The 23649-nt window shown below is 44.5% G+C and overlaps 1 protein-coding gene across 3 annotated transcripts in view; it reads left to right on the top strand.

Moving 5' to 3' along the window:
• Window positions 1–6397: 6397 nt before the first annotated feature.
• The window catches only part of ATOSA (atos homolog A), a 40321-nt gene continuing 23069 nt past the window's right edge, over window positions 6398–23649 (top strand). For 2 of the 3 annotated variants that reach the window (XM_088519543.1, XM_088519557.1), the window contains exon 1: window positions 16439–16538. In XM_088519543.1, the coding sequence (XP_088375669.1) occupies window positions 16502–16538 (37 nt within the window). In that variant the 5' untranslated portion in view covers window positions 16439–16501. Of the gene's footprint in view, window positions 6488–16438; window positions 16539–23649 lie in introns of those variants that run through there. The other variant, XM_088519549.1, reaches the window with a different exon arrangement.

Here is a 23649-nt window from a genome sequence, read left to right as displayed (position 1 = left end):
TCTTGTGAGCCTAGCAGGAGCTATGGAATTAATCCAGCCTGGGTGGATCTGTAGGCAGGACTTGCTCTAGCAAGGTAATCACTTCCCTATAAAAAGGAATTATCCTTTTCATTTACAGTGCGTGTGGAAAGTTGTCTGTAATTTCCATGCGCCCAGCAGGGTAGCTGTGGTAAATCGTAATCCTGCTGCGAACGTGCTCACTGTGTCAGCTTTGTCTCTGGCTATAATTGCATGGCGAGACACGCGCCAGGAGATGGGACGCCGCCTCCCTGGCTGCTGGGCTTTCCTGCGAAATGGGTGATAACATGGAGAGGATGTGCCCAGCCAGAGGTGTCCTGCTGGGAGCACGAGCTCAAAGGATGAAGGCAATTAGGAGTCTTCAGAAAACAGGGGAGAAAAGCCTATCGGGGAGGCTAGGAGCCTGTAGCATCAGAGGCCGAGAGGGCAGATGACATGAACATGAGGCCTGTGTTGCTGCAGGGCTGCCCAAGAGGGGAGCAGCTTTTTGGAGGACAGTAACACACCATAATGAGGAGAGGGAAGGTGAACACAGCTGGCTGAGTCATCAACATCTGATCTCTGAACACCTCGGGTTGCACCATGAATTGGTTTGGGGTAAGCACTTGCACAAAACAGTGCATGGAAAGTATTGCAAGATGGATCAAGCCCCTGGCGATACAGAAACCTACATTGTGAAATTCTGAGTGCCACTCTGGAAGTGTCCAGTGCATTCACTTTCCATTGAATTTAGTAGAAACAGTATGAGCAGGGTGTTTGGCTTCTTGTGGGATCAGTGAGATGATCACACAGCTTCAGGATGTACCTGCTCAAAAGTAAACAGTGCTCTTTGACAAGAGATGATCTAGATGGAAAACAGTTCTGCCTTTTCTACTTTCCTCCAAACTTTTTTACTGTTGGTAATGTCCTGCTGTTTCTCTCAGTAAATTTCTCTAGCTTCTGTTCAGGGAATGTTAAGACTTGCTCCTACAAAACCTTTTTTTTTTTTTGACACAGAAGGCTTATTTTGATTTGGAATATACTTTCTGATATTTTTCTGTATATTTTTTTAGTGTTCATCAGTGAACTCGCAACCCCCTTGAAAACCATTGAAGGAGAATGCTGTGTTTCCAGTCTAGAATTAACATAGCAGCCACAGAAAATACCTTTTATGTACAAGAAGAATTCTCTTTTCTTTCTACTTGTGAATAAATGCTTAATTTCTGATAGATTGCTTATCTACTGTCTTACTGCATGATTGGACAAGTGTTGATGTAATGAAGGTTAATTGTTGCAAACTTACTGTGTAAGTAACCACTTAGACTAACACTTATATACAACAGGTTTTTATTCTTTTTGTAAAGCAGCATCTTTACATATCTTTACCTTTACACCTCTGTAAATCCATTCCACCAACAAACCCCCTTAGCGGGACAGCACTGTTCTCTTCCTGAGCTTGTCTCCAGTTACACATCCCAGTTCAGTTACTCGAGCAGCTCATGCTGTTGGTGGAACATCATTTTAGGAGCTGCACTGCTACTTTCCAATTGCCTTTTAACTTGGAGTTGGCTGCATCTCCAGTGAGAAAGTACTGCTCAGAAGATGAAGAAATTTGAGAGGATCCGGGGAAAAAAAAAAACAGATGACATTTTACTAGTTCCAGAAATAGATTTTAGGAGGTGCAAACATGATAAAAACTAGATATTTTGACTTTGAAAGGATGAAACAGTAGTGAAATCAAGCACCCAAGGCTTTTGGTAAGAACTGCATGAAAAGCGAATCCTAGTACGTTAGCAAACACAGAGGGGTTAGTAACAACAGAAGGTTGCCTGTTGGCTTACACTTATGTTTATTTACCCTCTCTTCAAAATATTTAGCACCTGTACCATGATTTGTGTTTTTCCTCAGAAAGCAAACAAAAATATTATTGTTTTCGCTCTGACCCAGAGCCTGATTTTCACGTTGAGATTGGTTTCCCGTGGAAGTAACTCCACTGACTTATTAGAATCATTCAAACAGGGAGCCCTCACGTAACAGTAGAGGATCAAACACATAGGTCAAAATTTACAAAAGTAAGTATCTAAAATTAGGTTCTTAATTTTCTAATTAGGTACCAGAATAGAGGTGCCCTGATTTTTAGAAATGCTATGGATTGATGTATTCAGCTGAAGTCAATGAAAGCTGAAGATGACTTTAATTTTCATTTAAATGTCCCAATACTGTTATGGGTTAGCATCATACATCCTGCATTGAAGGCTTTTAATTCTAACCCCAGGTTTAATGGTATGGGAATATATCCAGTACACAGTTTTCATACCATAGTATGTTGTGGTATACGAACACAGCCCATTTTGCCTGACTTGGTGATGTGTTAGGGGGATTCAAAATAGAGAGAGATGTGGTGAACCCGTTTTCCTCTCCTCGATCCTAAGACAAGCCCTAGATGTAGCTGAGAGGCCCCTCGGGGCTGTTCTGCGTTAGGCTGGTGAGATCCAAGAGCTGTGCAGCAGGAAGGGCTGCCCAGCTGGAGACGAGCCCAGACCAGGAGGGCTCTCCCGGCTCCAGCCCTTGGCTCTCCCCAGTGCTGGATGCGCTGCTGCGGTGTCATTTGGGGATCTCTGCAGGACCTTGTGAACCATAGAGCTTAAAAGTTACAAGGATGGGAAATGTGATTTGGGTGTTTGTGACCTATTGTTCCTGATAGGTAGATGCTACTGAGAAATACTTAAATCCAGTTGTTAAAGGAAGATGAAGATGTTGAAGAGGGCTACAACAGACACTCAGAAGTATTGGAGGCTGAAGCCTGGGGACACAATGCAATGGAACACAGACATAGAGGGGAGGGGGGATAAAGACAATTGTTTAAAGCTATCCTTGTTGTTGTGGTTGCAGATGTCCTGAAAAAAACACGACCAACAATGGATCCACTTACCTGTGCGTATTGATGAACTGAAAACAAAGCCCCAAATGCTGATAATAGCTAATACTGAACACCCAGGCCATATGGATATTTTATTTGTTTATAATGTTCTTAGTTTGAGTAACAGCTGGCTCTTATGTACTTATGGATTAATAAACACTTACACACACATAACTTTCTATTTAATTGCTTTTTACCATAGTGATTGCTGCTGCTGGCAACATTTAAATTACAACTGACTCTTCATTGGACTTTTTTAGCACATTTCAATTTGCTTCATTGTATGTTGTGTTTCTTATTCTATTTCAGATTGTATTAGTTCATCCTTTGGCTGTAATACTCTCGTGAGTGTGGTGGCCTTCTGCCACAAAGGCAGTCATGCCAAAGCAGTCGTGCCACGTCACTTAGCAGGCAGTAATTGTCCCCAAGAATCACAGGAATCTTGATCCACTGCATTGGATGTCACTTCTTTGACTACTAATGCCCTGAAGACACTGAGGGCTGCAGCCTAAGATACATTTTGTTCCAGGTTGTAGGGACAGTGTTGAATGCATGGAGTGTCAAAACACCGGAAGAAAATACAGCCACATAGATAGATAGATCTCAAAGAAACTCATTTTTAAAACTGCATTTCCCTAGGAACAAAGTTTATGTGATAACACTCTCATGCTGCCCCAACTAGTGATTGTGTAAATCTAGGGGTAAATTCCAGCCAAGCGTCACACATGGATGGTGTTCCTGAGAGAACAAAGCTCTGACAAAGTTCATGAAAAGACACAAGTAGCACTGAGAAGGAGGCTGCCACTGAAACTCACACTTTTAAACGCCAAGGACTGCATGTGTGAGAGCCACTGTAACAACACAAAAGCTGCAGCTTAAGCTCACACCTGTTGGCATCAAAGTTAATCAACCATGAGTTGGAGGGATCGGAAAACCAGCTTGGTGAGCGCTGTGCTCACAGCAGCTCGTGTTGGCTTGGACTTGGCACTGGGAGGGTCAAGTTCCACTAGTGTTTCTAAGCTAATCCTGCTTTTGTGTGATGCACAACTCAGCCATGCATTTCTCAAATGTTTTAACTTCATGTACCATTTCTCAGGTCAGGCAAGCATTTCAGCATGGTCCTTTTGTTCTCAAAGAACTCCTGAATATGTGCTTGCAAATTCTCATGACTGAATCCCTTTATGCCATATTTTCTCTGTGTATTCATGTGGAGTCCATCGTTTGGTAGCTCTCTCTCCTTTTTTTTTCATTTAATGTTAAAAGGTTTTCAGACTGGCACCTACACTTTCTGTTGTCTTGAATTCTTGAGAAGAACTGTGAAATATTTGAAACTACCTTATGTTTTGGCTGATTAATTAAGAATAAACTATTGTAGAGAAAAAAGTGTCTTGAGAAAGCATTTTCTGGGAAGTTGGGCCTATTTGTGTATGATGATTTTTAACGTGCCAAACTGACTTTAAGACTTAAGACTTCAAAAAACATTTACTATTACTGTATGAAGCATAACAGTTAAATAACTACAGTTGTATTTAAGTTGTAGAAAGAAAGATTTGGTTTTGATTTTAAAACCAATGTTGGAACAAGCTGCATACTGATTTGCAATACCTCACAGCAATTAGTGGCCTAAAGGATGTGACTTTTCATTAGGACAGTAACACCAGTGGGAGGATCTGACGGGTGGCTGAATCACACTGCACGTAGTCACACTGAGCCTCACACGCACGCACAGCTCCACTGTTTACTGCTCAGCCAAATCCCTCCCTCTCTAATCCTGGATTGCCACATTTGCAATTATGTTTCACCCAGCGTAGAGCTCTGAAATCTCTAATTAACAAAGAAGGCGGCCGCAGTCGCACAGCAGCGTGGGCCCTGGTCAGCTCCTTGGAGGGCGAAATCAGGGCTCGCCATGTGCCACCCCCTGCCCACTCGCACATTGCTGGGCATGACGGATGGAGGGACACATCCATGGACAGCCTGTTCCCTGCAGCACCTTCCTGCATGGGATGTGCATCCTGTGGCACGTGAGTGAGGGAAGGTCACAGTTTATACGCACTAATGGTGTGGAATTGGGTTGCTCTGAAGGTCTGAGCTCCTTGAAGCACTTTTTGGTGGCTGCTTGGCCCTCACCCTGTGACCAAGCCCTGCTTGGAGCAGCAGAGGTGCCTCTTGGGCCTTCCTGGATGTTGGTGCCTCTTCGGGTGAGAGGGTCCTGCAGGGAAGGAGATAGCTCCTTGCTGAGACACTCAGCACTGGGGTGCTCCCCGCTGGCACCCCAGAGACCCCGTCCCGCAGCTGCTGTCCAGACAGGAGCTTGTATTTTGTTCCAGGTATTCTTGACCCACCTGCTCTGCCCTGCAGGCTGCCCGCGTGGGTAAGGGGCCTGTCCGTCCTCTCTGGGAGACACAATGTCTGCAGGACTAGGACAGCCCTGCGGGGATGCAGTCCTTGCTCTGCACGAGCGTTACTGGTGTGAGGTGGGTGTCAATATCGGTGTGAAGTGAGTGTGAACAGCGGTGAGAGGTGGGCGTCAGGGCCGGTCCTGCCGCGCCCAGGGGCTGCTGGAGGGCACGGAGCCATTGGCGCCTCTTAAGGCCTGCGCCCGGGCCGTGAGTGCCAGCAGAGGCCGCGGCGGCTGCTGCAACGGCGAGGGCTGCGCGGGCCGAGGCAGGTGCGGAGAAGGGGCCGCGACGGGCGCGAACGGCGGGGGGAGACTGAGTGACTCGGGGCTGGCACCGGTGTGCGGGCTTGGGGACAGGGTGTGTGACTGGGGACCCGTGTGCGCGGCCGGCGTCCGTGACCGACGCGTGTGAACCGGGCCCGGCGTGCGTGATCCGCGCCCGTCGCGCGTGGCTCAGGGCCGACGCGCAGGCCGGAGTCACGGAGACGTCGTTGCCATGGCAGCGGGGCCGCCGCGCGGCCATTGGCTGCGTTGGGGCCACGTGGGGCCCGCGCTGCGGTGCGGACGAAGCGCGGCCGCGCTGCCCCGTTGCGCGGGGTGTGCGGGGAGGGCAGGGGGGAGCGCGGAGCGCGGCCCGCGCGGGGCCGTGGGTAGAGCGCGCCCCGCGGCGCCCCCTCCCGGCGGCTGCGGCGTGGGGAGGGGAGGGCGCACGGCGAGGAGGAGGAGGAGGAGGAGGAGGAGGAGGAAGAGGAAGGGCAGGAGACAGAGCCATGGCGAGCCGCGCTGCGCGGCGGCGCGGGGAGGAGGAGGAGGAGGGGACTGTGTGCGTGGGGCGAGCGGCGGGGGAAGGCGCTCGCGGGGCCTGAGCCGCTGAGCTCCGCGGCGGGCGCAGCCGTTGGCGCCTCGCTTGGCCGGGCGCAGGTGCGAGGAGCAGCGGCGGCGGCGCCCGCCCTGCCCGTGACTCAGAGGAGTCGCCGGGCTCCGCCGCGGCATCGCGCCCGGCACGTTATAAATAGCGGCGCCCGGGCGCCGTGTCACGGAAGGACAGGCCGGCGGGCGGCGCCTCCCGCAGCGCCGCGCCATGGGCGCCGGGCGGCCGAGCTGCTAGCGGCGGGCGGCCGCGCTCCGCCCCGCGCGAGCTCCGCCAGCAGCCACCATGAAGCCCGAGCGAGGTAAACGTTCCCCGGCGCTGCCTTCTGGCCGGTCCCGGGGTCGCCGGTAGCCGGTGTTTTGTTCCGGGGGGCCGGGGATGCGGGTCTTGGGGGGCGGCCGTGCCGTGTCGTGACCCGTGTCGTGTCGTGTCCCGACACGAGCCCCGTGTCGCAGCTTTGCGCGGGGGCCGCAGCGGGAGGCGGGCAGAGACAGCGGGCATCGCTGCCAAGCGGCGCCTCAAAGAGCCAAGAGCAGCCGGAAAACACCCCGAAAACGGCCATAGCCGAGAGCCGGGCGCGCACCCTCCTTTCCTTTAATCCCTTTCCGCTTAGCAATGAGCGCTCTGGTGACCAGCACGCTGAGATACCAACTTTCCATCCCGCTTTGTTGCTGCTCTTGTCTTGGCTGCCCGTGCCAGGTTTCCCAGGAAAATAAAGTCTCCTGCCTACGTATATGTTTATGGCAGTCGGGCTGTTTGCGGTGCAGCAACAGCTGCTGGTGCCCCTAGAGTTGGAGACGTGTCATGACCGCTGTTTTGAACCGCAGGGTCGGTGTCACCGGCTCCTGCTCGTTAAAGCGAGGTTTTCCTGTTAGTAGTAAATCGTATGAGTGCTCAGGGTGGAATTTGGGGTGTTATTATCGCGATTTTATAACGCGTTCTTCCGTAGGCATTTGGACTTCTTAGATGCTGCTCGTTGTTTACCTGAGTGCTTTCGGTTTTGAAAACCTTTTTGTTCTGTATTCCCTTTGGTGTTTTGAGAAACATCATTGCTTAAACGGCATGTCTTAAAAACTCTTAACACTTGCGTGAAGTACTTCATTAGTTTTGTTCATTAACATGTTTCTTAGTAGAGACACTGCATAAATTACAACTCTGGGAAGTATTCTGTGTGTGTATATGCACTGAGGTATGAATGCATTATAAGATGTGACAATAGCACATACAGTACAGAACTGATTGTAATTTTATGCATAAGATGACTTAAGCCCTAGCACTTACATTTTGCTGGTTTCTTAATTGCTAATACCTGTGAAACCCTCAGCTGGATTGACTGCTGCAAAGCAGGTCATTTCTAGAATATTGTTATCTTTTAAGATCAGATGTTGAAGCTTGAAAACTGTCTACTGTCAATGTGAAATAAAAATTCAAAACAATCAGATAAAACCTAGTTCAGTATTTGCAGCTTTAAAATGCTGCAGCTGCTCAAATGCTCTGTATAACCTTTGTCTATTTTTTTTCCTGTCTCTTTTTAAGCTGTTGTTGTATAATAAGTGATCATATGCTTTTTGTAACCCATCTGGTATGGGTGGGGGGGATTATTAAGAAAGCAAATTATAGGATCTTTTTTTTTGTCTGGTTTTGTTTGAATTGTTTTCTTGGAAGCTATCAGTTAACATATTGAGATTATGATACATTATACTATGGTAAACTGGATGACACCTTTCAGAAGTATCGACTTAATTCTCTTAAAAATTCCTTTGTTAGATAAGTTAATTGTTGACCTTGACCAAAACTGGAGAATATCTACAGCCATTTAGTGTATGCCTCTAACGTAACTGTGTGTTCATTTAATAGAGTAATACCCAGCACAAAAGGGGTTGTGAAAGTGCTGCCTAAATGCCACATGCGGCCCCCAGACGCTGTTAGGAGGCACGAATCATGCAAATGTTTGCATGTGCTGCTTTCTGCATAGCAGCTGCACCACAGGATGCGAGCAGTCAAGTGTGCAGTCACCTGCTTCCCATATCTGCAAGTTAATAGCAAAGGACAGAGGTGAAGCTGACGCTCTTGCACAGCTTTCCTACCCCTTCTCTACAGGACTCCAAAATGCGGAGAAGTCTGCGAATCAGCACTCAGAGTAAAGCATAAAGAAACAGACTTGAAAAGGCTCTAAATGGATTATTCATTCCTATCAGTAATGATACCGGAATCCATTTGGAGTAGAGATCTGTTATTCTTGTAATTAGAATAAAGCTTAAAACTATATTGAATAACATTGTAATGCTCAGACATAGTAGGACAAGGTATGGTTTAGCTTTCATCATACTTCCACATAAGATTTTCATCATCACCAGTAACGATGGACGGTGCAGGGAAGGAAAGGGGAGATCTGAATTTGCAAGCCCTTCCTAAACAGGAAGAAGTGTTTCAGGATGTTTAGGAGGGTGAAAAGGATGAATAGAAGTGGAAGGAGATTTTTTTTTGTATGAGATAGAAAAGTTCGTCCCTAAAATGAACCGCATCCCTTTATAATGGGGAGAACTTGAAAATTACAGAGATGTAGACATTAAACACTGTGGAGCAGCGTGGAGAGAAGGGAATATGGAGTGTTGTAAGGCAAATAGGCAGGGCCATTCTGCAAGTTAGGATGAGAGGTGATGGCTTTGAAAGAGTGAGTAGGAGCGTCGACTTCCTTCCCTGGCCGTGCAAAATTAGCGTGAGCAGGGGTGCACAGGGCTCTTCCCAAGAGCTTCTCTCGGCACTTACCCCTCGGCTGAAGTGCTAATGAGAAAGGTAGCTGCTGCAGTAAACACGTTCATCTAACCACCAGCCCCAGATGCTGCAGGAGCTGCCCGTCCTCGCCCTCCCTGCGATAGGATTTAGTCAGTGCCGAAGCATTCCAAAACAGTGTCACATTGCTTCAGCTGAGGCTGCTGCAGTGATGATGCAAAGAATGATTTATCTTCCTTTCACATGGACTGTGGTCTTGTAGAGTGTGAGTTTTGTTTTTTCTTTCTGCAGTAATAATTTACTGACTTGCCTGGCTTTGATATTCTCAGGATTTAGTTTCTAGTTACCTAGTCTGTTCCTTCATATTGCATGTTGGGACCTTTATTTCCATTCTCAAGTTTAGAGCTCTGCTCTTGTTTCTACTGAACTTTGTTCTGATGACTTCTGATCGCTTTGCCAGTTTATTGAGTTTGGAAGGCAGGACCAGAATTCATAGCAGAGTGCTTGCAACCCCTTCCAGTTCAGCCTTGTCCATAAACTGTATAAACATACTGTTTCACCATCCAAGTTAATGAAAACATTGCCTAATGTCAGGGTGATAGCACGCTGCCAAACTTGGATGGCTTGTGTGCTCTTTCAGTACATTTGGTGCACAAGTGGAAAAAAAAATCTTGTGGTTTTGCTGAATCTACGTTGTAGTGATAGTTTGCTGTGGGAAGAATACAAGACATCAGAAGTCTTACCATAGTCTAAACTAAAGTTTACTCCTCTTCCTCTCCCCCCTCTACTGTGTGAATGCCCAGTTTAGAGGAGAAAGACAAGCGTATCTGTCCTGGTTTGTCTTTAAATCCATCTCGGCAGTTTTTATCACCTTAACCTACTTTTTTTCTTGTTATAATTACTTTGTTTCTTTGTTCCTCAGCTATGTTTTTGCTGTGTAGGAGATGCTGTCTTTTTCACTCTCTTTTTCACTTATAAATTCAGGAGAAAAAAAAGGTACTTCTGAGTTTCTGAAGCATTAACTCCCTCCTTGAGGTATCCTAGTTTAAATAAGGGGCTTTCGGCCTGCAAGAGGGATGGTCAGTTTGAAGACTGTCTGTCCTTATCCATCGTCCTTTCTGAAGAGACCTTGGATATCTATCCCTGAGTCTATTTGCAGCAACTGGATTAAGACACTTTCTTGCATCTTGTTTAATGATTTCTTGTGCCTATAGCTAACTCTTCAGACTGAACAGAAGTCTGTTGAAAAACATACCTGAAGGATCTCTGAATGAGAGGAAGAGAGATTAGTGAAGCTGATGCTTTGAGTGTGCTTCTCCTTCCAATGGTCAGAGGAAGTATGAGGGGCCATCAGAGTGAGGCTAATGAACTGAATCAACATTTTTAGCTGTAGGAATTGTGGAGATCATGGTCTGGAGAAGGATATCCTTGCTTTTGAAAACAGGACATGATTTTATGTAGTACTCCATGAAAGATTTCTTGGAAAATATGTTAGCAAATGCGATGTGTTAGAGAGTTTGTAGATTCAGAAATGAAAAGACCTCTTGGAAAAGTTGCATTGAGTTGTATTTTAGTGTTCCTTGTTGCACTGTGATACAGACACTTTAATGTTACAATATCTTCCCAGTGCAATGTCATCTACCACCTAACCTCCATCCGTGGTGGAATGATGTGGACTGTAAACCAAGTAATAAGATGGAAATGAGGAGCTTCCTGCTTAGTGGAGCTGTGACCCTGCGAGCGCCTTGGCGACGCTCTGGCTGCCCCACTGAGCTGGTGCTTGTTGCTCCTGGGGACGCTGCTCCCAGGCTCCGGGGGAAGCTGCTGGCAAGGGTGCCCGGCTGTGCCTGGCAAGCCCGGGCAGCGAGGGGGACCGCTGGCCTCGGGGAGGAAGGAGTGCGCGCGTGTGTGCCTTCGCTCCTGAGATTAAATATAAAGGATCTCTTATTCTTCCAGAGTTAAGACAGAAAATTGCAAAACGTTGAGGGTAACAGCATACTGACAGGTGGTCAGGCTATTATGCTCGGATTCCGCTTACAAGTCATGAAGCCATCCAGGCCTAATCTTCGGGGAAAAGGGATTTGTCCTGAGAGCACGTAGTACACAGGCACAGTGGAAGGGGAATATAACCTTCATGACGATTTTGCAATAGACAACAGATTGTTGGTTCTTTAAATGGCCTTGCCTATGAAACACAGGAATTTATGTTCTTCTATTAAATTTCCACTACCAAAACTTGGCTTTGGAGAATTGTTAACTTTTATATGTGTAACTGGCCCTCCTTACTGTATTCGGTACTTGTGGAAGTCAGAAACTTCAGCATACCATGTCAGTGTTTTGCGCTAGAACAGATTAGGTTTGATTTGAGTTGCTAAGGGCAATTTTGAAATTATTATTGGATCAATGTCTGTCAGCTTCAAAATATTATTTTGCAATATTAAATCTTATAAATGTAAATTCTCGTTAAAAATGAGTTTATTGCCAAATGAAGTCCTTCATATTAAAATTGGCATTTTTTTCTGGCAACAGCAACTGAAGACAGATCAGCTGTATGACATTTATTAAAAGAACTTGCTATACCTTGTTTAGTGTTTGCAAAATGTTTGTTCTGTATTTTGACAAATGCCTGCTAATTGCAGCTGCTGAATGATGGTGTAATGGCCATACCCAATGGCCAATACTTTTTTTTTTTTTTTCTTTTCATGCTGACATGATAATTGAAAGCTAATGGTCTGCAGATTTTTAAAGGTGTCTCATTTTTTATTTTCTTTTTTTTCCCAAAGTGGTAGTAAATTCTGTAGTTTTTCTTTGCATCTTTCTAGGTTATTTGTATTTATTGTTTAGACAGAAGCTAATTTTTAAGTGTGAAAGGCTTCAGGAGTGCACGTACAGTTTCATGCTCACCTTTGTACTCCTGAGTGCAAATAAAACTTTGTGTTTTACCAGGCAGTTGTCTTAAACCTGTGTGAATGCAAATGCGTGAGGGTGCTGCTTAGGCACCAGATGGACTTTGGAAGACTATATGATTATTACAGATTCTTTTATCTGCTTGTCCCTTGCAGGGTGGCTTTAATATATAGCTCTGTATGCACAGCCTTGGTATACAATTAATTCTTGATCTACATGTATTACCAAGATTGGAGAAGAGATTTTTATAAAGTCTATTCATAGACAATATAATTCAGGGGGTGCTCATGGAATTTTTCCAGCATTTTTCAACAATTCAATGTTATTCAGACCAAATAAAATGTTTATACTGAAGTTGTTTTCATATATTTTCTTCCTTGTTAAATGGTCCTGATTAGTTATTTTTGACAATGAATGTTGTCTTTTAACACTAGCTTTGGGACCAAAGCTATTTAAAGTTGCTATCTGGAACAGTATTACTATATACTATAAAATGATATTGACTCAAAATACAGAGATGTAATGGGATAATGCCAAGAATTCTTGGGGTTAATTTGGAGAGGGCAGCTGTGTGCGAATCAGTGGAGGGAAGAGAACATGTGGAGAATGAAGCACTTGCATATAAAATAGTAAGGGGATTGTTCAGTTTTCTGCCTATATATGTTTATTCAATGATCATTTTTCTTTTTTTGGTGGATGCATTCAGTCTGTCCAAGCATGTACTGAGTATCCCAATGGACACTTAGCTTTTATCTTAATAACGATCAAAACATTTCACTTTATTAAAAACAAAAATCTCACAACCTTTTGTTAAAGATGGCTTTGTTCTTCCTAGGGAAGAATATCAGACTTTCCTTTTTTTTATATTTTAAAAAAAAAGGCTTTATTTGAAATAAAGAGTCTATATTTGCACATGCCATATGTAATCAGTTTTACTCTACGTATCCAGTTAAAGCAGGTGATTTTTTTCCCCCCATTCAGCTCCTTGTGAATAGCGTTGATCCCGTTGGTATATCCATTGTAGACTATGAACTTTAATAGTGAAACTCAAGTGACCGGTTGCACTGCGCTGACCTCTTGCAGGAGCTGTGCGTGCAAGTATTCCTCTTACCCACCGAGGAACCTCGCTTCACACTTCCGTGTGCTTCAATAAGTAAATAAAAGTGTTATTCCTTAGTCCACTGTGCAAGTATTGGCTTGTTGTTAGATATAACAGGGGCAGGGAGCAGCAAAGAGCTGGAGGGTTAGCATTAGCAGAGCCAGCACTACCACAGGAGGCGTTGGGGTTGTGTCCCAACAGTGTCAAGTCTCTGCCCCTTTGAGTAGGGGGCAGGAAGAGCCCTGCTGTGGTCAGCACGCTCTGTTCGGGCCGTGGGACGTCCTCCCCACCAGGTACTGTTGTTGGTTCCCTGCCATGGGCACCGAGCAGCAATTCAAGTGAAACCGTCATTCAAATTCATGCCGTCAAGCAGACAGGCATGTGTGGTAGAAAGCTTTGGAAGGGCAAAAAAGGTGGCTAAGAGTAACATCTAAGTTGAAGTCTGTGTTAAATACTTGCTGAAGATACAGCCTTTATGATGGGCATAGGAGTGTGGGTTAGATATGTTTTTTTTTTTCTTTTTTTTTTAATTAAGACAATATTCTGTAGAATTGGAAAGTACCTGTGCATTTTGTTTATATATTAGCTATGAGTATTTAAAATACATCTACAAGAATTCATCCTATTAACTTTTTTGTTACAGCTTGTAGTCAAGCTTTTAATTTTAATAAAGTAGGGTGACTTGGGGATAGAGAACATGTACTGGGAAAAGAAGAGCTTTAATGAATACGCCAGTGGTGCAGAGTATAGGAAGGAAACTTTCGCACCAGTAGGAACAGTACAAGGACAAGATTGTCAAAATTAGGCCGAACTGGGATTGTATGGTTATATTTAAAGGATTGATATCAACATTTGCCCTATACCAAGGCAAAATCTTTTTTTCTTCTATATAATTCTTTAAACGCAAATCTAGGCATGTTTCCTATGCAAGGATTCCCATATTTTGTGGCAGTTTCATGAGAGTCCGTAATAATAAGTGTCCAAGAGTAAGTTTAGACTGTGCATTTCATTATTCCCCTCAAAGGGAGAAACAAATGAAAAACCCTAGGGGACCAGGGAGGGTTGGAGAGCATCCGAGGGAGAAAGCAGAAGGTGCAGTGGCCAGGAGATGTTCACCAGAGTTTGCATGGTGTGTGTAGCCAGCATGAAGGGGCTGACACTTACAGACTTTTTAGCTTGCTTTATTACCTGTTATTTTCAGAATTGTGTGTGACTTCACAAGTTGCAGTGGCTTTTCCCAGCTGGTGATGTTGGGATACAGCAGTGGAGCAGTCGGTGGTGTCTTGGGAAGGATGTAGCAAAACCACTGTGCTTCATGTGTTGGGAAAAGAATCCCAAGGGACTCAGCTTTTATGGACTGTTTCCATGCAAGCTCTTAGTTTAAAAGTCTTTTGTACCCTGCAGACTAAACAATTGTTTTGGCTGAGGTTATTAAAGCGAGGGACATGTAGGATTAAATGTGTTTCTATTTTTTTTAATTTTTGCTGTCTGTACAGTTTGATTGTGTGCAGTGATGTTTAGAAGCGTCGCTTACACTTGGGTTATTTGGTTATCTCTATGTACCACTTTATTATTTTTTTTCCTGAGTAAGGCATCCTTAAATGGGATTTATTTTTTTCTGAACTAGTTGCTTAACAGACATCCTGCTCTTGGGCGCTGCCCTCCAACGGTTGAAATTTGGTGTTTTTGTAATGCAGGAGTAGTGTCAATCATGGCAGCGTAAGTGGTGTTAATTGATATGTTATTGACTTGGTGCTGGAATAAAACACACTTGATTAGGATTTCCTGCTTTGTGAAATGTAACAGACTTCTATTGAAAGATCGTATTGGGAGAAAATTCATTTCTTTCAAGCTCTCATCTTTTTATTTTAGTAGGTGTTATCTTGTTTGTGGCAGAAGCTTTAAGCGCAGCTTCTTTATGAGGGTGAATGCATAACTTGGGATAAAATATTGTTTATCTCTACATGCTACTGTATTCTCTTATGCTTAGTCACAGTACTAATAGTCTGTTGTCATATAATTTCATATGCTTCTACATCTACTGGAATTTGTGGATCAAACGGGTAAAGGAGTTTAGTGCAGTTTTGTGGATTCTTGAGTATTTTCCTTTCTAAATTTAGTGTTTTAGTAGGCCACATGCATTCATTTCTGGGATATGTTCTTCCACAAGTATCAGCAGGGCTTAGTCCTGCCCTCCTAGCTACAGCTGGCTTAGGACAGTAAGGCAGCTTATAAGATGCAGCACCAACACGCTGTCCTACTTTTGTTGTATCAGAAGAACATCAGGTATGAAAAGACATTAGTGGTCACAGTCTAACGCCCTGTGTGTGCGGACGGCTCGGGGTAGCTGCTGTCACCCAGCCTGTGCAACAGGGTAAGTGGGGTCCTGAGGGCCCTCCATGAGCAGCAGCTGACCCTGCACCACCGTGCTGACGGCTGTCAGCCCTCCCCACAGCCCCTGCCACCATAGAAAACCAGCCGAGTACTTCTTTTTCTGGAAAGATGAGATAGTTGCTTGATTAATAACTTGAAATTGCTTTTTTTAGACAACTATGTAAGCAAATGTATTTTTGCAAGAGTAGATGTTGCATGAAAGAGAAACACTTAGAGAATAAAGTTAGTTTTGGATGTCAGTGAATAGCTAAATTGTATGTCTTGCATGTAATTTTTCTTCTGCAAGATTTATTCTGTATCTAGAATCTTTAAATAGACCACCTAGACCTAGTCAAAGGCGTCTATGTTTTCAGGCAAGCACAGCTAAATGATACTACTCTATAGAGCATGAGTTGAAAATCATTGTATTGTGAAGTAAGGATCATGTTTTCAATTCTCTTTGTGTGAATGGTTCTTGCTGGATCTTGAACGCTGCTGCAGAGACTGGTTTAACTGGGACTGCTGAGAGATCCAGGGCACCGAACTGATGAGTTTTAGTCTTGTTTTGCTTGGCGGTTAGGTGGGTGGCAAGATTCTTGTTTCAAATGTACCGATTATGGTGTATCGTGGTCAAAGCCTGTCAACCAGCTTTGGTTCTTTAGCTAGATGAAATTGCGTAATGTGAACAGCGCATTGTTTGGGCAGCACCTAGAATAATAACTTTGAGACTATCTTGAAGTAGCTTGATCAGTGACTCCCCAAAATTCCTACAGGGAAAACTGAGAAGGAAGGGGGGCGGAATAAGATAACAAGGTGGTTTAGGGGCTGCAGCCGCGGCAGGAGGCCTCGGGCCGTTCCCGGCGCGCGCGGCCGGGCCGCCGCTCCCCTGGCGCCGCAGGTTCCTCACGCGGCGGCGGCCCCGTCCCGCCCGCGCGGCGCCGCGCGGCCCTGCGGCGGGACAGGGGGCGGGGCGGCGGCGCGGCGCGGCCAATGGGCGGCGGGCGCTGTTGCTATGCGCGCCCCTACTCTGCCTCTTTGTGGAAAATGTCTGGCGCGGCGGCCGGGCGGGCGGCGGCGGCCGCGAGCGGGGCCGGGGCCGAGGCCGAGGCCGGGCGGGCGGCCCTGAGGGCGGCGGGCGCTCGGCGGCGGCGGGCGCGGGCGGCGCGCGGCTAGGAGGCCGCTCCCGCGGCCGAGGATCCCGGCATGGGCTACCGAGGAGGGCCGGGGCCGCGCGGAGAAGGTGCGTGAGCGGCCGCGGGGGGCGCCGGGCCGCGCTCAGGCTCGTGCCCGCGGCGGGACGGGGCTGTGCGGGCCCGCGGCTCAGGGCCGCCGGCGGGGAGAAGTCCCTAAACAGCCGCCCGCCGTGTCTGCCCAGGGTAAATACCCGAGACTTCCGCGACTTGCCTTTAACTTACGGGACGGAGGCGCGGGCAGCCTGGGAGCGAGACCTGCTGGTAACGCTGGGCTGTTGTGTCCGGGAGCGGGGGTTTGCGCGTTGTCAGCGGGCCCTCGCTTAGACGTAGCGCGGCCCTATAGCGTGGTCGCTGCTGTAGCCATAGGTAACCGCAGGGCTTTTCCTCCCTCCAGGGTCGTTTAAGTTGAACCGAGTTTCTTGTGCACCGTGTTATGTAGGTTGGGTTTGCGCGTACTCCTTCTCCCTCCCCCCCCCCCTTTTTTTTCCTCCTTCTTTCCTCCAGGCGGAGGAAACTATTACAATATTTTGATTTCGACAAAAAGAAAACACACAAAAGCACTGTAAGTCTTCCGCCCGCCCCCCCCCTACTGCTTGTCTTGGGGCAGCTGAAGCTGACTCAAATACGTCAGCTTTTTTTTGGCAACCAGGGAGGGAGCGATACTTCTAATTAGCTTATTATTAACTGCTCGGCTATATGCTCAAGTCATTGAAATAACATACCACGCGCAAATGCTGGATTGAAGATTATCCATTTCTTCTTATACAAAGAAGTTCTCTAAAAATGCAAACGTTGTTCAGACTGGATGATTATGTGTATGCTCCTTCTGGGTATAGAATTGTTTGCATTTGCCTGCGGTGCCAGTGCTGCAGCCTAGGGGAGCTTTGTGACTTTAGGTTTCCGCCTCGCGACAGGAGGAGGAAGGATCCCACTAGTGTGCCTACGTGGTCTGTATGGGAATATCTGTTGTGGATGGCTGAAGCATTGCTTTAAAAGGCAGCAAGGAATTGTTAAGACAAATTCATAATTATTGTGCATAGTATTAAGAATTTTGAATGCATTAATTTCATGCCTGCTATATAGAATCATGTGGCAAATTATGGATTGTTGGGGGTGGAAGAAGCAAACAAGGATCTTGGCCCTAATTCTATTTTGATTACACTCTTTTTTTCTTTTGAATACCAAAAAACTATTAAAGATTTAAAAAATGAGCTACATTAAAGACATCTATAAATAAGAGGACTTTGCTGTGCGTGACATAATGTTACTCTAGAACTGTCAACTTTTTTTGTTCTATGCATTCATAACTTTGTAGCAGGTTCTAGTGTCCATCTTAAAATGAACATTTTTGCCCAGCCTGAGAGTTGTCCTGATTTATTCTCCTGTCTATAGGCCTGACCATTCTCCATGAAGTATTCAACATAAGAAGCATATGTTGTCTCTCTTGTAACTTTTTTGCAGGTATCTGTTGAAACACTTCAGTGCAGGCTGGTAGGTGGAGGCTAATAGGATCGGGTAAATTACCCGAGGAGCATCCTGATACTCTGAGGTCATCAATTTCATCATTCCTCTTTCCAAGTTCCTTGCATTTCAGAACTACCGGTCCATCTTTTGGTCTTCTAGCTTTATTCCTTTCTCTCTGCCCCCACGTTCTGTATCATCTAGACTGCAAATACTGAAATAACCCAACTGAAGCTGAAGGGAGCCTTGCTGGTTAGGGAGACTTTGGGTGGTCAAACATGTTCTGACAGAGTTCCACAAGATAAATTACCCACTACCTGGACGACGGCAAACAGGCAGTAACATCAAAAGGTTTTGAGAAGTGAAGTAAGAAAGACTAAAGAGAAGATGAATGTAGCAGAAAGAAACTGCAATGCAAAAGGTCAGATTTTACATGTCATGAAAATAGCTTGCTGTGTTTTTTTTTTTTTCAGATGAAATAATGGGATTCACAGTCTACATTTCTCACCTGAGGCCTTTTTTTATTAATGGGTTTTATGTTTCTTTTTGCTGTTCTTTCTTTCTCATTAAGTAGCCTGATAGCTAGTTCTCTTTTTTACAGCAGTAGTGCATACCTTTCCAGCAGTTGCTGTGGTTTCTAGCTGACATAATGGCTCTAATAAAGTTGTCAACTCCTACTTGACCTGCATAACTGCTGTTTGTGTTGTCTATTTAAATAAAATTATTGATTTCTGAAGCATTTCTATCTCTTCTCCTTGTGAATATTTTTAAAAGCTTTGCTATTAACAGTACATTTGCACTCTTGCTTTGTTTCTCACCCTTTCTTGTTTTTCAGGTATTCTGGGGAGGGGAAAAAAAATCCAACCAAACAAAAAAAGCCCAGCAGCATTGCTAAGTGCCCTGCATGTAGGCATAAAAGTGTGCTTATCTGCTCTTCTGCCATATGGTTGTGTTGGGCTTAAATATGCCATTGGTGTTTGGGTAGCTTCTCAAGGTTGAATCAGATCCCTGGAGTTGGCCTGGCTTGATAGTCAGAAAGCTGCCCTGGATGTAATTCTGCAAGTCTTTACATGCGAAGTTGACTTTCTGTGACCAGAAGCATATTTCCCAAATATGCTGAAAGAAAAACCTTTTCCAACAGTTTAGCTGCATCTTCCTCATTTGAACCAGAAGTAGTGTTTGGAACGCTTAAGTGTTGCTTGGGTCTCTAAATGTCTGAAAGAAGTACTTTCTGCTGAAGGCCTGTTACTCACCCTTTTTGTGAAGTAGCCTTAGGAACAGTAAAATTAAAACTGTCATATGTTGTTCTCTCTTTCTCAGTGTATAGTCTTCCAAGAGCACAAGTGAAGAGCAGCAAATCAGGCCTAATGTCCTAGGACAGAGATAGTATTGTACTTTAGGTCATATAGTTTTGAATGAAATTGTTCATGTCAAGATAAACTAAATTTCAACTCCAAAAATCTGTTTTTGGAAATATATGAATTGAGTTTTTTTTTTTTTTCTCAGATGTGTACAGCTCATAGATGAATATATTTCAGATTATCTTAGAGGATAAAAATCTGTATTGCTGTGCTATTAGCACATAGTTGAGTTTGCCCTGTTTGTAATCTGAAGTAAAACTATGAAAATAATTTCTTCTTCAGTAGTGAGAAGATTGAATATGGAAGATCAAAGGATGTTTTGGAATCAAGAAATGTAATATGCGGTTGGATATGCTTAAATGGAAGGGATGTAGTTTGTCTTGGAGCTAAGCCATGCACTCTACTGCAGGTCTGTTCAAAATCATACCTGTGGGAATAAAACTGCTACTTCTAAGATCTCACTTAAGTCTGTACCCTTTTCCTGGTAACAAAAGAGATTATCCACCAACAAGCTGAGTCATAATAGTCATGCTGCCTGGAAGATAACTATGATGCGAGATGAATTTGCACATTTTTAGGACTCTTTATAGAAGGACTTAAGGTGTGGCAGTTTATTCTGCAAGCTGAAAGAGCAAGTATACCAGTGATAACAATACAAATTGTTGATGGTTAATAACAGATGGTAGAACTTCTGATACAATTGGCCAGAACAAGACAAGTCTTCTCCATCCTGACCCCACAGTGCCTTACTGTTCCCATGGCAACCTACACATTTTTCTGGTTATAGGAAAGTTTACGGAACTGAAGATGACTTGTTAGCATTACAGCTATAAAATAAACTTTAAATGGCAAAGCATACCAGCTGGAAGAGAAAACCTAAACTAAGAGAACGTGGATATAAATTCCTAGAAGCCTTGCCTGTTTTAGTTCCTATAAAATCTTTCTAAAAGATGTCAAGTACTGTATACTTAAAATTCCTGACAGTTTAAATATAAAAGTTTATAATCCATTAGAGTCCTCACTTAGCCTGATATGCAAATTGGATTGCTATAGCTAGAATGTGATTGCAATGGAGGGCAGGAGGATGTTTTTGGCCTGGATACGGTGTAAAGAAGCAAGGTAGAACCTGTAGCTCATGGGATGGACACGGCCTTCAAGCTGACTTAGTTGTCAGCCAGACCTCCATCCTCTGGAGGGTGGGAAATGTTGCTTGTTGAGAATGAGCACTTGTGGTGGGTGCTCTGGAGGGCTCTGGAGGCTGGGAATTCCCTGCCTCTTTGGTGAGAAAAAGGAGAACTGGTGAATCTCCTGCAAATTGTTGGAGGCTGAAAGCGCATACTGGAGAAGTGCTGCTGCAGGTTGACGTTGTCCTCCTTTTGCAAAAGTGCTTGTCTTGGGGTGCCTCAAGCAGAATGTAGAAGGACCCTTAGTCTGAGTTAGTATTATTTTTTCTTGTATAATATAACAAAGTTACTCTGTGGTATCTATACCAACTAGTTAAATTCAAAGTACAGGGTTTAAGATGTCTTCTTAGGATATGATAGCTGGAAGTGCTTTTGTAGATTAATGATTTCAGGTCATGGAAGCCATGGAAAAGCTTGAAAGTGGAGAAAAATAGTTTTCTTGTTATGAAAGAAGATCTCATCAGAGAAATGCAAAAAGATGGATGGCAATCAAAAGAAAGAAGAAGGAAATAAGATGCCCTGTGTGCTTTCCTCTTTGTATGCACATTTTATAGGTACTTTTAAATGTTGATGAGGCATTATGTTTTCTCTTATTAATCACTAAAGAGTATGAAGTCCATGAGAAGTTTTATGGTCACCGCTGATAATTCTCAGAGCAGGCAGATGAGGTACTGCTCTCTGCTAGGTAACAGCTTGGTGATGTTCACGTGGACGCTACCCATACCCAGAGATAAGAACCAGCAGGAGATTTTTTCACCTTAATTATAACTTGGATTGAATTTATCAGAAAACTAAGTTTTATACTTTTTTTTTTCTTGGTTAGTTAGGAGAAAATAAAAAGGCTGTTTTGCTGAAAGGATATGGTCGGAGGACAGCCTTTTTTTTGTCTATTACGGCTGTGTTTATATGCTGCTGTCAAATTTGCATTAGAATGGGTGAAATCCGGCAGTGCTTGGGAAGAGGGGAGTTGCATTCAAAGGCCATGTTGTTATCTTCCTGTGTGGAAGTCCCATGGACTCGTGCCCCAGCAGGGGCAGGCCAACCAGACTGGTTCCGTAGGCATGTGGAGACAGAAGCAGCCAGTTCCTACACCCTGCCGCTCCAGGTACTGAAAGCCAGTCCTTGTGTAGGCCTGGCTGCACAGAAAGTCGGTGAACGTCATCGCTCCTAGGAACATCAGCATAGGATTTGCAGATATGATTGTAAGATGTACAGCGATAATGCATGGATTTGTGGATTATCCTGTGGGAAGTGTCCATGTCCAACGCACGGTGACCAGCGTGCAGGTGGTGTGCGCTGTGTTCTCAGTCCCTCTGCCCCTGCCATTGCGCTGAGGCCGTGGGGTGGCTGAGGGATCCTGTGGGACTTTTCTGTGCACGGTGGGGCACCGTGTCCCTGCTTGGTGACAGTGACCCCAGCCATGTCACTGCCAGTCTTCCAGAAGCATATTCAGGAGGGCAGGCCCTGTCCAAAGGGTAGGAAAGTACATAGCTAGCATGTTCCTGTGCTTTATTTATTCCCTAAGTGCTGTTTCCTAGGGATCGCTTACAGGACACTGAACCCAGCAGGAAGGGTGTACCAAGCTGGCTCGGCACACTTTCCTGTGCATAAAGAGGGCATGCTGTTTTTCCCCATTCCTATGTCAGATTCTGGTTGTTTCAACAGAACCCTCTTCAGACACTGATTTAAATGATAAGAATAAAATGTTTCTTTTTAAAATCTCACAAATATATCTTTATTTCTTGAAAATAACTGATTGTAAACAACAGCCGTTTACAGTAAGTCAGTGTATTTATATATTCCAAAATGTAAACTAAAAATGTTTTTTGGTTATAGCCTTTTCATTCTTCTGTTTTTTTTTTTTTTTTTTTTTTTAGAGGAGATTCTCTCCCTCAAACAAAATCATGAATGGTTATTGCTTTATTACTTGATAAGTATTTTTTGTGTGTGATTCTTTCTTTCTTTCTTTTCTTTTTTTTTTTTTTTTCCATCCCTTCACTCTTTTCTTTCACATAATCTTTATACATTTATTTGGTAAGAAAGGAGTGCCAGAACAAATACTGCTCTCAGGTGCTTTTAATTTAATGTTCATGGGATGGAGCTTATTTGATGCTCTGCTTAAACATTCACGATAATTTATATCTATTAAAGCTGACAAGCGGGTGAATCCTAAGTATTGGCCAAGCTGTGCTAGCAGCTGATGTGTCCCAGGTCCTGAGCTTTTGGAATTTCTAAGTTGCAGAAAGCTTGGAGGAATTTCTCCTAAAAGAGAGTAATTTTGGCATCTTTGTTTTAGGTTTCTGTTAAGTATGGTGTACTTTGTGCATTAATACATTTTTCTGATGCTCTCTAACTTGCTTTTTTTCTCCTCAATGTGTACTTTTGATTAAGTAAACATTTGTGGTAAATATATATTTACTGACAAATTATAAAGGAGGAAACTAGACTCAGTTTTATTTATCTGTTTGTGTCTTTGTGTGTGTAAAATACAAAAGAGGTCATGAAGGACCTTGGGCTTTGACTAGATAAAAAAATATTTATTCTTTCATATGTTGCTTGTGCCATTCTTGCAGTGTGCTATTTTTTTCCCTCCCTAAGATTTTTTGCTCTGTATTTTGGTACACAGATCCCATAATGTTAACGGCCTGCAAATGCGGAGCTTGGATCCTCAAGTATTATATAAACTGCTAATTTATCTTAAGCAGCAGACTGATACTGCTTGCTAGTAAGTTTGATTTGAAAGTGGTGGAGGAAGGGGAAGGGTGAGCCCTGTTCCTTGGGTTCTCTGGAAAGTATGTTCTAAGAATATGCAGTACAGGGTGTTATAAAACACACGTGCAACCAATAAGCCCTGCGTGGAGGCCAGGGCTGCTGGGTGAGCCGAGGTCAGAGCTGTGCAGGGCTCCTTGCGCGCGCTGGCCTTCGCAGGGCCTGTTTTCACACAGTGCCAACAACTGCTCAGTCATCCATGGACTCACTTTTTCCCTTGAGGAGCGAGAATTGTTTTGAACAGACACATTATGAGTACATCGCTATTATTCCTGCTCTAACAGTGTTAATTTTAGCACTTCAGAATATTGCTGTAAACCCCTTTGGTTCCATTAGGGGATTTAGTGGCTAGAATACTTAAAATACCCTTCAAAATTTAAATA

This window comes from Tinamus guttatus, unplaced genomic scaffold (genome assembly GCF_059628265.1).
Source record: "Tinamus guttatus ecotype Peru unplaced genomic scaffold, ASM5962826v1 Tinamus_guttatus_pri_ptg000004l, whole genome shotgun sequence".
Lineage (NCBI taxonomy): Eukaryota > Metazoa > Chordata > Aves > Tinamiformes > Tinamidae > Tinamus > Tinamus guttatus.
This window is presented reverse-complemented; position numbering and strand designations above follow the sequence as displayed.